The sequence below is a fragment of the Hippocampus comes genome, unplaced genomic scaffold (genome assembly GCF_001891065.2).
Source record: "Hippocampus comes isolate QL1 unplaced genomic scaffold, H_comes_QL1_v1.1 scaffold463, whole genome shotgun sequence".
Classification (NCBI taxonomy): Eukaryota; Metazoa; Chordata; class Actinopteri; order Syngnathiformes; family Syngnathidae; genus Hippocampus; species Hippocampus comes.
The window spans coordinates 1756-13079 of record NW_017806181.1 but is presented as its reverse complement, the minus strand read 5'-3'; the positions used below and the strand labels follow the sequence as shown (position 1 = coordinate 13079).

The 11324-nt window shown below is 53.9% G+C and overlaps 2 protein-coding genes and 1 long non-coding RNA gene across 5 annotated transcripts in view; 1 reads left to right on the top strand and 2 right to left on the bottom strand.

The window, feature by feature from the left end:
- Positions 1-1601: 1601 nt before the first annotated feature.
- podn (podocan) lies at positions 1602-7308 on the bottom strand. Of its 3 annotated transcripts, XR_002166360.1 has the most exons (12): positions 7174-7308; positions 6240-6521; positions 6070-6163; positions 5357-5421; positions 5140-5249; positions 4915-5071; positions 4730-4845; positions 4445-4658; positions 3836-4279; positions 3195-3343; positions 1821-2054; positions 1602-1787 (listed from the first exon to the last, which is right to left on the bottom strand). XR_002166360.1 is itself a non-coding variant. In XM_019855838.1 (11 exons), exons 2-11 carry the CDS (start codon positions 6501-6503, stop codon positions 1904-1906), a joined length of 1764 nt encoding a protein of 587 aa, XP_019711397.1. In that variant the 5' UTR covers positions 6504-6521; positions 7174-7308; the 3' UTR covers positions 1602-1903. The 3 variants fall into 3 exon arrangements, 2 of the variants coding, with proteins under 2 accessions (XP_019711397.1, XP_019711398.1); XM_019855838.1 differs by having other exon boundaries at positions 1602-2054; XM_019855839.1 differs by lacking the exon at positions 1602-1787 and having other exon boundaries at positions 1972-2080.
- A 149-nt stretch (positions 7309-7457) lies between these two features.
- Positions 7458-9509, top strand: LOC109506842 (uncharacterized). The gene is made up of 2 exons (XR_002166362.1): positions 7458-7706; positions 9299-9509. It is a non-coding gene; the product is annotated as an uncharacterized LOC109506842 (long non-coding RNA).
- A 791-nt stretch (positions 9510-10300) lies between these two features.
- Positions 10301-11324, bottom strand: part of LOC109506803 (non-specific lipid-transfer protein-like) — a 2120-nt gene continuing 1096 nt past the window's right edge. The window contains exons 3-4 of the mRNA XM_019855778.1: positions 10913-10983; positions 10301-10866 (exon numbers count right to left, since the gene is read on the bottom strand). Of these exons, the coding sequence (XP_019711337.1) occupies positions 10740-10866; positions 10913-10983 (198 nt within the window). The 3' untranslated portion in view covers positions 10301-10739. The remainder of the gene's footprint in view (positions 10867-10912; positions 10984-11324) is intronic.

The following is an 11324-nucleotide window of genomic DNA, read 5'->3' as shown; positions in this document are numbered from 1 at the left end:
CCCGACAGGAAGAAGCCGCGCGTCCCCCCGCGACATGCCAAGAGGAAAAAGGACCGCCCTGCGGCGGACGTGAACGGCCTGGAGACCAACGTGTGAAGGACGGCGACGACGCCTTTGCCTTTGGCCCTGTTTTCCGCCCCGCAGAATTCTTTCTGATCTGCGGGCGGACCGGAACTAGAACCGCGCCCGGATCCGTACCGCTGCTGCTTGGACGGAGCTTATGAATCCTTGAGGGACCAAGTCACTCGTTTGATTCTGCCTTAAGACTCCCGGAGCTGCGATTCAACTCACCAGTCCTGTGGAGTGTTGAACGTATGCCATCCATCCGTGGCCATGGGATGTCTCAACCGACCCCTGGATGTGCAAAAACAAAAAAACAGTTCAGTCAATAATGGAATGGAGTCGCGTCACGGCTTGAGGACCAAAACTCTTCCCAAGCGCCCGATGGAATTGCTCCGTCAATGCATCCGTCCGTCCGTCCCTCGATGGCCTCCGGGAAGTCCGCACATCGGGTGTCTGCCTCTGTGGATCGCAAGCAGCTTCAAGCTAAGTTTTGAGTCTCCACCAAAATGTTCTCCACGGTCAAATGGCGGCGGCCCGGTGGTCGACTGGTCCTCCTCAAAGTGCAGAGGTGAAAGGTTCGATTCCGGTTTGCATGTTCTCATCCGTCCGTCCGTCCCTCGATGGCCTCCGGGAAGTCCGCACATCGGGTGTCTGCCTCTGTGGATCGCAAGCAGCTTCAAGCTAAGTTTTGAGTCTCCACCAAAATGTTCTCCACGGTCAAATGGCGGCGGCCCGGTGGTCGACTGGTCCTCCTCAAAGTGCAGAGGTGAAAGGTTCGATTCCGGTTTGCATGTTCTCCCCGGGCCTGGGTGGCTTTTCTTCGGGTGCTCTGCTTTCCTCCCACTTTCCCAAAACATGCACATTAGGTGAATGGAACAACTCGAAATTGTCCCTTAGTGTGAGTGTGGGCGCTGATGGTCGGCGTTTGTCTACGTGTGCGTCCTGCGATTGGCCGGCCAGTAGGCGGGGTGCACCCTGCCTACTGGCCAAAGACTGCCGGTGGAGGGGCTCTGGCACGCCCGCGACCCACCTCAGGATGAACGAGTTTTTTCAGATGGTGGATGGTTGGATGGCTGGTCAAATGTTTTTTTTATTTATTTTGGATTTTTTTGGAGATCATAGCACTTGCTAGACATGAGGTAGTCGTCGGCATTTTGGGAATACACTGATGCAAATTAAAACTGGGCATATGTGTCATGAGTTTTGATGTGAATGGTTTTATTTTTACATGTTGTGAAAGCCTCAATCCAAAAGGAGCATTTTTTTGGACAACGCTTGCAAGGAGCTGCTGTAGGCCACAGCTCACGCCCGGATGCTCACGTGCAGATTAGTGCGCCTGATGTCAGGCCTCGCCAATTTAAGGTACACATCCGTGTGCAATCGTGATCCTTTCTCAATCAGGTTTATTTGTCTGCATATGGTGCTGGTTTTCTGCATTCCATTTTGCATCTCCCCCCTCCAAAAAAAATCTTTCTTTCCAGGCAACTATACGTAGCGTCAACGGTTTGCAGCCAGGTGCGCAAATAATGGGAGGCCGCTGTCATGTGTCATTTTAATGCAAGTAAACAGAGTGATGAGCTCAGTCGGGGTACTGTTGTAACATTGCAGTCGCTCATATTGCGTTTAAAAAAAAAACAAAACAAGTGCAAGTGCGTGGCAGTGGTAAGTTGCCGTGTTGTTTATATCCTGCCAGACAAAAGCAAAGGCACAATACGTGATATACAGTTCATGCGAATGCATCCACTTCCACGTGGACATTGAACCAGCCCAAGCTAACTTTCATCCGGTATCCCGCACCAGGAATGTCTCGGGAACGCCTCGCCGCTTCAGTCCCGCAAAGTCACTCGGGCTGCTCGTCGTCCTCCTCCTCCTCCTCCTCCTCGTCGCCGTCAGCGCCCGTTCCCGCGCCGCCGCCGATGTCCAGCACCTGGAGCTGGCTCAGGTGGGCCAGCGAGCTCTCGTCCACCGCCGACGCCGACAGACGGTTGAACCTTCCAAGTCAGGTCAGACGCGTAAGCCGTCGTTCGTATGATAGACGGGAGGACGGCAGCCGGCCATATGAGCAAAAGTGTTGGGACACTTTAGCCGGCAGACGCATAGCTGCGCTGCGGCTCTTTTGCGTGGCCAACTTTAGCAATGCTGGAATGAGGTTGCTGCACTTTTTTTTTTTTTCTTCCCACTTTCTGGTGTCCAAACGCCACCGTTTCTTCATCATCTTTTCCATTTCCTGCAATTATCCCAAAACGTCTGGACAAACTCATTGCATTTGCTTCAAATTCCACTTCCTGTAGGTGTCCCAATACTTTTGTCACGACTCCAGATTTTTGGGGCTTCTATTTATTTCCTGCAGGTGTCGCTATACTCTTGTCCGAACGCCACAGTGCTCGCATTTGCATCCCAGTGTTGTTTCCAAACTTTTTTTTTCTTTGACTTTTCACTTCCCCTGATCCAAACTGGACACTTTTTTCACTGTTCACTTCCTGTAGGTATCCTCATACAATTCTCACTTACTCGACTTTTTTTGTACGTCGGGTGGATGTACTTTGGTCTCAACGTGACATTTTCATCACTTTTCCATGTCGCAAAATCCAATGGCGACCCCCCACTCCTCACTTTGTCCAAACTCTACATTTTCTACAGTGCCCGGGGTCAGATTCAATACGAACAAACCGATCGCAATGCCAATTGACCTGCTCGGGATGATCAAGAATATTTGCGATTTTTCAATCGACGAATAGTGGGAGCAACGCATGTGGACTGATCACGTTCATCTGTGGTTTCTCCTCAACAAAATGGACCGATTGAGACACTTAGAGTTGCAGTCGTAGAAGAAAAAGTCGACCCTTCTTCCTTTGTCTGTATTGCACTGCCTCTCGGTCGTCGCGATGGGCATGCCGGAAGGAGCGGCGCAATGAATTTGATTGCGGCCTTCTCTCGCCAGGCGCCGGCTTTTCACTTGCTGACATTGGATCTATCTTGACGACGCTGCGTTTTTACGAAGTACGCTGTTACGGAGTGCTCAAGACACCCAAAGCGCTGGCGTTTGGGAGGCAAAGTCACGCGGTGATTGTTGCGAATGCTTTCCCGGTAGCCTTCATGCTCAGCTACTTGAGATGTGGGCGTGGTCTTACCGCAGGTATATCCCTTTGAGATTGGGAGTGCCTTCGAAGGCGGAGACGGGAATGCTGGCGATACGGTTCCTCTGGAGGTAAAGGTACTCCAACGACTCGGGCAGGTCGGCCGGGACGTGCGACAGCAAGTTGCTGGACAGGTCCAATGTCTACAAGGATCATCAGAGAAACCGCGACAAAAGCCTTGCAAAACTGCCATTTTTGACCATTGTTCCGTGCGAAAGGGGAGGATGGCGCAAAGCCGTGACTGCGGTGTGAAGCTTTTCACGCCAAGTACCCCACAATAACTTTTGCCAGCTTGCTGCGGTGAAAGCGTTTGTTGACTGCCAACATCTACTTGCTGTAAAAGATACAGATATGGAATGGGGGGGTGGTGGTGGGGGGTGATCACTTTCTGGATTTTTGAGGTAGCATCAGAGGTGGGACGGCGGCTGTGTGAAGAGGAAAGGCGGAAAGCTGGGACCGAGTTCTGAAGCTTCGATTACAGCAGGGCTGCCCGACCTTTTTGGACCAAAGAGCCACTGTACTTTTCAAGCAGCCAACTTAGCGCTTCAGAAGCGCTAAGTTGGCAGCTGTGTGGATATCAGGGACTGCCCAATCATGTCCCGTTTTGCCCCCGCCCCGCCCCAATCGACACTCACCGTAAGCGCACCGAGCTCCATCCAGGCCCCCTGGTAGACGGAGTTCAGCCTGAGCTGGTTCTCGCTGAGGATGAGCTTCTGCAGCTTGCCCATGCCCGTCAGCGCTCCGTCCGGGATGGAGGCCAGCCGGTTGTTCTTCACCTCCAACACCTTCAGGCTGCGAGGGAGGCCGACGGGCAGCGAGTGCAGCGCGTTGCCCGACAGGTGCAGCGTCTCCAGGAGGCGCAGCTTGCGGAAGGCGTCGCGGTGCAGCTTGGCGTTGCTCAGCTGGTTGTAGCTGAGGTTGAGCTCGGTCAGCGTGTAGAGGAGCGCCAGGTCGTTGCGGCCGATTTCCGAGATGGCGTTGTGGAGCAGCATGAGGGTCTTGGCCCGCCGCGGCAGGCCCCGCGGAACGCGCTCCAGCTGGTTGTTGTACATGTGAAGCGTGTGCAGCTTCTTCAGGCCCTGGGAGGGAAAGGAGAGACAACCCAGTGGGAGGAAGCCGGGCGCGCCAGTCGGAAGCGAGCCCCGCGCCGCCGTCAGCGAAATCAAGCGCGTCAACGGCGGTCCGGTCCGAAATTTCAAGTCACGCTTCGGGTCGTGCCATTGGCATGGCCGGGTCAAGTTTACCTGGAAGGCGGAAGGGTGGATGAAGCGCGAGCGCAGCTTGTTGTTGTGCAGCAGGAGGTACTCCAGGTTGCGCACGGAACTGAGGGCGTCCGCCGGGATGCTGCGGATGGAGTTCTTCTCGAGGTGCAGCAGCACCAGGTTGCGAGGCAGACCTTTGGGCATCACGCTCAGGTTGTTGTTGGACAAGTCCAAGCACTCCAGGCTGTTGAGGTGGCTGGAAGACGTCGAGACACCGTCAGACCGCGCGCCTCTCCGGGGAGGCCGCGACCGCCGCTTCGCCCCGACCTGAAGGTCTCGTTGTCCATGCCGTCGTTGCTCAGGAGGTTGTTTTGCAGGTAAAGCTCCCGTAGGTTCCGCAAGCTGTCGAAGGCTCCGGCTGGGATTTTCTCCAGCTTGTTGCTCTGTGAAGGGACACGGCGACGTCAGTGCGGCTCTCTCCGCCGAGGACGAAAAGGCGTCGCGCCGGCGACCTTCAGGTGAAGGCGGTACAGGCTCCGGGGCAGGTTCTTGGGTACGGTCCGCAGGAAGTTGCTGGACATGGTGAGGATCTCCAGGTTGTCCGAAGCGTTGAACATCCCGTCGGGAAGCCCGCCGTCCGTCAACTTGTTGTTGTGGAGATAGACGGACCTGGAAACATTTTGGGGAACCGTCGGACCCGACCTTGATGAAGAGGAACGCGAGCGCCGCGGTCGTACTTCAGGTGGGGCTTGAAGCCAAACGTGTACGGGAAGATCTTGGTCAGCTGATTGGCGGCGAAGTCAGCACTGACCAACGAGGGCGGCAAGGCTTTGGGTGCCGAGGTGAGCTGAAAGAACGAGAGGACTCACTCCTGCGTCAAGTGGCCGAGGAGAGGACCGGACGACACTCTGCGCAGAGCGCAAAGGGGAACTTCGGGGAAGCGCTTGCAACTACCTGGTTGTTGGCCAGGTACAAATACGCCAGCTCTTCTAACATCTCAAAACCTTCGTCTTCCAGGCCTGCAAAGAGAGCATCAAGTCATTGCCTCCAAGGTTTCGACTTTCTACCGCAATTCTCCTCATGAGGATTGCGGCCGAGGTCCGGAAGTCGCCGTGTCTGTCTGTCAGTCAGTCGGTCAACAACTTGGAGTAGCCACCCGTTTGATTCATTGGCTATTCAGCTGGTGGTCAATCAGTCAGTCAATTACTCAGCCAGGTCAGTAACCCTCCCCTAAGCTCACCTAGCTCGTCAGTTGGTAGGGAGGTAGGTGAGCTCGGTCCATCTACTGGTCAGTCGAGTCGTTGCTTTCGAAGCCAGTTAGTTTGTCAGTTCGTCGGTGACTTTGCTCATAAGTTGTCAGTTAGGTGGCGGGTCGGTCGGTTCATGAGTTAGTCGCTCCTTTGTTGGTTTGTTGAGTTGGTCAGTGGGTTTGATGCTCGACAGGCAGTTCTTTCCTAGGTTCTTTTTCATTTTCACATGTCACATCACATTCTACTCTCACTGGGAGCAAGGCAGTGGTCCACCAGATCCAATAGATGGCGCTGTACCGGGAGGGGGAAAAAAACACCCTCGCTGTGTCAGTTTAGTTGTGCTTTGTAACGCGCACTACTGCCACCTACTGGACTGGAGTGGAACGGGAAGTTGTCATTTCAATGTAAATTCCTGACCGTCTGTTGTGAGCCAGTTGTTCTGCAGGTTGAGGGTCTCGAGCAGATGCAGGTGTGACAGGTGCTCCGCCCGTATCGCCTCGATTTTGTTGTTCTGCGGTGGGAGGGAGACAAAAGACGATGGGCGTTTCCGCCCGCAGGCGCAGGTCGCTACGCTGACGGCTTTGCACCTGTAGCGCCAGCTGGCGAGTGGTCGCCGGCAGCCCCGCGGGGAAATCCGTGAGGTCCACTCCGGCGCAGTCCACCGCCCCCTCGGCCGCGCAGCTGCAGTCCGCCGGGCATCGGCCGGGGTCCGGCTTGGCCGCGGCGATCTCCGGCGGCCCGATGGGCTCCTCCCGCCGCGCTCTCGCCGAGATCTGGCCCAGGACCAGCAGTCCGGCCAGCGCCAGCACAACGCTGGCTGTCCGCGGGATGGAATGCTCGGGAAAGGCCATGCTCGCCACGCGGGGCCCCTGTTTGTTCAAGAACCAGGACATACTTTGCTGGAAACCCAACTTTTTTTCTTTTTTTTTTGTCGTCCAACAAGACTCGTGTTCATGGGAATCATCTACGCGGTATGCTGATGTCCACATCCTGATCCTGACTCACTGACTCCAGGCAGGCAGGGGGGATTTCCCAGCATGCACGAGTCCAGAATCATCCCGATTGGCCAAGAACATACAAGGAATCTCTATTGATCTGCTACCCCCACCCCTTAAAAAAAACAATAATCGTAAAAAAAACGTTTCTTGAAGTCATCATAAGTTGCAGGCCTGAGTTTCATTGGCGCAGCTGTCCCCAGATGTAAGGAAGCCCTTTTTCACAAATGACAGGCCAGTCATTCCGAATCAATATTTTTGCACCCCCGGTTTGAGAACCGCCCATTTAGGAGGCGCGGTGACTGCCTATCGCCTTCCATGGCGAAACAGTCGTACTACGTTGTTAACGTGCTCAGATGATTTGAGAAGAGATTGGACCTGTCGCAGCATGGCCGTAAACATGCAAGCGGCCCCCTTTTGGTCCCGTACTTCCACTTGACACGTGACGTCACAAGCGCGTGACACACGTGCCGCCGACAACGAGGACACGCGGGCACACACGAGACACGAGAAGAAACGGACTGACCCGCGGCGGCAGCAGCGGTCGTCTTGCGGCGGACGTCAGACAAACTTGCGCAAATGCTCCCGTCCGCACGCAGCAGCTCCTCGTCCCATAGCAGCAGCAGCAACAGCAGCGGCGGTCTGACGAGAGCTTGCGCAGCCTCCAGATGTCTCACACACACACACACGCAGACACACCACAGGGTGGGCGGGGGGGGGTCACACACCCCCAAGCCGCCCACCCCACCGGGCAAAGGAGGAGGAGGAGGAGACGTGGACACGGTCCTGTTGATTCAAGCGCTCCTTCTGGAGCCAATGAAAAGTCGGTGCGGTCCATCTTGGATTTTGTCGACGGTTGGAGAGGAAAGGCGTGACGGGGATTATTATGGGATGGATGTGATTACGCGGCACATATTGTGTACCATTAGTCACACGGCGTCCCGCCGCACGCTGAGTAGCTCACGCCGCCGCAGCCCTTTATTTGCCTTTTCGAGCGGTTGTTTTGAACCCACGTAGCCTGCGGGAGCCACGCGCTGTGGGAACACCCCACGAAGCAAAGTAACAAACGGTGATGATCGTTACCGTTTTCATTCTTGTTTTGGTTCCGTCGGTAGTCACTCGGTCGGTCGGTGAGTTCGATCCTTGTCAGTCGGTCGGCTGATGGGCACACGGATGGTCGCACTCTTTGCTTTGTCGATTTCTGAGCCGGTTCGTCGCACGTGTTGGGAGAGCGCCAATTACAAGCCTGCGAAAATTGTTGCCCGTCACGTCGCCGTCGCGTCGGGTCGGGCCACCGAACGCTGCAGCGTCGCTTGTTGTTTGGCCAATTGTGCCGCTTAAAAATCGGATTGGAACTGCGGGGATCGTCCAGTCCGAGCTCGGGCTTCCGGTCGATGGCCGCTCTGGCTCCGTCATTTGCGGCCCCGCGTGCGGATTCGAGCAGCGCCTCAAACAACAAGGCGTGCGGCGGAACATTTGAGACCGTTATATTATTGGCAATCTTTGATGCCGACCATAAAAAATCTGTACGAGACTTTCAAACATGGATTGAAATGTCACCGAGACAAACGATAAACTCTGGAATAAGTCGCTATTTCGACTCGAAGAAAAATTTCGGCACGGACAGAAATGGCACCAAAAATTTCTCGCCGTTTCGGTCGAATCCGCAACAACGAATTGTGGGTCATCCGCTTGGGCCGAAGTTTGGAAGGAGGACGCAAAAGGGGGCGACGCGGCAGAGCGCTTGTGAGACTCGGGACACCCCGACACACTCGCGGCCTCAAAGGGAACGCGCAAGCGAGGGGCACAAAGGCGCAAGTGCGTCTGACGTCTCTGCCTACTCACGCGCGTCTGAACCGACGCTAAGCGCCAGAAGAGGGGAAGACCAGCGCGGCTTATTAGCGCTGCCGGGCCTGTCAAGTCGGCGCCAGACCAATCGCTGACGTGTTGCATAACGCACAATGTTACACAACTTGATGATTTATCATCTTTGTCTGCGGCGAGTCGCAGGAAAGCGTTTTTCTGATTGGAAACAGATCTCAGGATGATGCAAGACAAGCTCAATCGCAAACACGTCGCCGCTGTTACATTTCATCTCTGCAGCGCGAGGCCGACGCGCCGCCTCGAAACAACCAGCCACGATACGTTTCTTCTGCTCGACTGACGCGCCGCTCGATTCCTGATTTGTTTCGACGAATCTCAAGAGCACTTGGAAACAGTCCTTCATACCTTGGTCACATCTCGGCCGGGTGACCGGAACGCACTTTACCGTGGAGTCAGCCAATCCTCCACGAAGCGTCTCGGGTTGGTCTAGAACGCCGCCGCTCGCCTCTTGGCTGGCCCCCCTCGCTGCCCATCATTTTTGAGACTGGATTTTGAGGTGGACGGTTTTTGTGCGTTCGACCTTCTTGGTTGTTCATTTGTTGTTTGTTGATCGAATCCTATTTGCCCCGCGTACAGCACTTTGTGTACCGCGGTGGATGTTTTCAAGTGCTCAAGAAACACACTGGAGACTTGAGTTGACAAACGCATGTCGACATCGTGAGCCGCTTTGATTTGTATTCATTTTGTGTGACCAGAAAAATGAGTTGCGTGTCCAAAGTCGACCCCCCAAAAATATTTCTGCAGCTGTTTACTGTCTGTGTCAACAGCAACTGTGGAGGCCACTTTACAGATCAAGAGCAGCGAGGGGATGCTTCAAGACAAACAACCCAAAGCAGAATTCCAATGAAACCACACCAGTGTCCAAAGTGGCGCACTTCCAGACGACCGCGGTTACTTGCTCAACTTGAATGCCGACGCTGAGAAAGCAAACTGAGCGATTCAGTGAGTGACACACACACACACACACACACAGAGTCCGAAAAACTGCAGGTGATCTTCCAAATGTGGGGACGTGAACATGTTCACACTTTTTTTTTTTTTTTTTTTTTTTTTTTTGTTTTGACACAAATCCTGCTGGGCTCCAACACGAGTAATCCCGATGTGAGCACCGAGCAGAAAAGTGGGTCACGTCAACAACACGAGTGCAGCGAGCGCGGCAATCTGGAAGCTTGTGTCAAAAACTGGCACGCAGAAGTGGCTCAAAACACAGTAAATTCTTTCTTGTGATGCACCATTCGTTGTGAGCTACAAAAAAAAAAAAAAAAAAAACACGCAGCATCGCCCGTGTTGTCAAAGAGAGCCGAAAAATCGTCCAGATGATCAAAGGTGGAAGGGACGTAAATTAATACGCCGCTCTGAAATGGAAAACACGTGTCGAAGTCCATTTCTGAGGCCCTCCTGCCTGCCTGAGGTGAGAGGGGGGCCGCATATGTGCAAGTCTCGGGAGGCTCAGCTGGCCCAAGTTACCGCGGTTTAAAAAAAAAAAAAGCAGGTCAACTCATCGCTTGGCTGAAGAAAGTCATCCAGTCCTGTTCAGTCCCGCAAGCCATCTTCTTCAAGTACGACAACTGCTGGCCCCACTCCGCCAAAACAGAATGGGGGGGGGTTATTGACTTTTTTAACAATAGTCATTCTTCAAAGAACGCTGTGCGTGTATCTGACTGTACAGTAAAAGCGAGTTTATTTTCCCAATAGATAAAAAGCTGTAAGATAGCGACCATAGTAGAGTTGCAATTATTAATCAATGAATCTGGCGGTAATGTTCTCAATCAGATTCAAAGCACTTTTATTCACTTTATTCCAAAGAGTACATGATTTCAAACGGCCGGCGCATAAAATGCAAAAGCATGCATTCCGACGGCGTTAGCAAGTTGGTCTCGGTGGCGCCCGCCCATCGGTTTTCTCAAGCGCCGCATCCTCACGAAAGGCCGCGGGGGCGCCGGCAATCACGAGGACGTGCAGGCCGGACCCTTCCAGTCACCTCCCGTGCGTGTATTTGAAATCTGTTGGTCCTTGTTTGCCAGAGTGAAGTTTGGATGACACCAAGGAAAAAGAAGGTCGACGCCTTGCAGACAAGTGAGACCCACGTCGTCTATGTACATTTTTGTTCCCTCCTCAAATGTGGCGGCTTTTATTCAGCTGGTACTCGTGGGACCGGAAGTGGTGTGGAAGTCGCGTGACCGCCGTCCCTCCCCCGCCTGCGGGCGGCTACAGCTTGGCCTTGGCGGGCTGCAGCTGAAGGTTCTGCAACTTCATAGCCAGGCCCATGTTGCCGGTGATCTTCAGCTTGCCCTGGAAGAAGGCCTGCGCGCAAGCAAAACGAGGCCAGAAAATCCTTCAGTGGCTCAACGGTGGGGAAATGAGACCCCTTTCGGCAATACGGTCGACGGCTAAGGCGGAGTTCTGCGCCGGCCTTTGTGGCTTGAGATACGGCGCGTGCCGCAAATCCTCCCTTCCTCGTTGAAAGGAACCAAAGAACCATACGTCCCCAAAACCACTTTTTGTCATTCCGAGTCCTTTGAGAGAAATTCGGGACCCCGCGCAAAGTAACCATAAATCATCCGCCGATGACTTGACATGAGCTTTAAACCGTTGTTGGCTATTGTGCCAATGGGCCCTCCTCGCAATCATGTGAAAAGGGCTTTGCAGATGTGTGGATGTGTTGAAGGTGGCAAAGGTATGAAAATCAAAGCTAATTGCTTGCTTGTTATTGGTTGGCAGCGCCCGTTCACAGTTGGAGACCAAAATGTCAGCATCTATTTTTTTTTTTTTTTTGTTAGACCGATAGCTTGA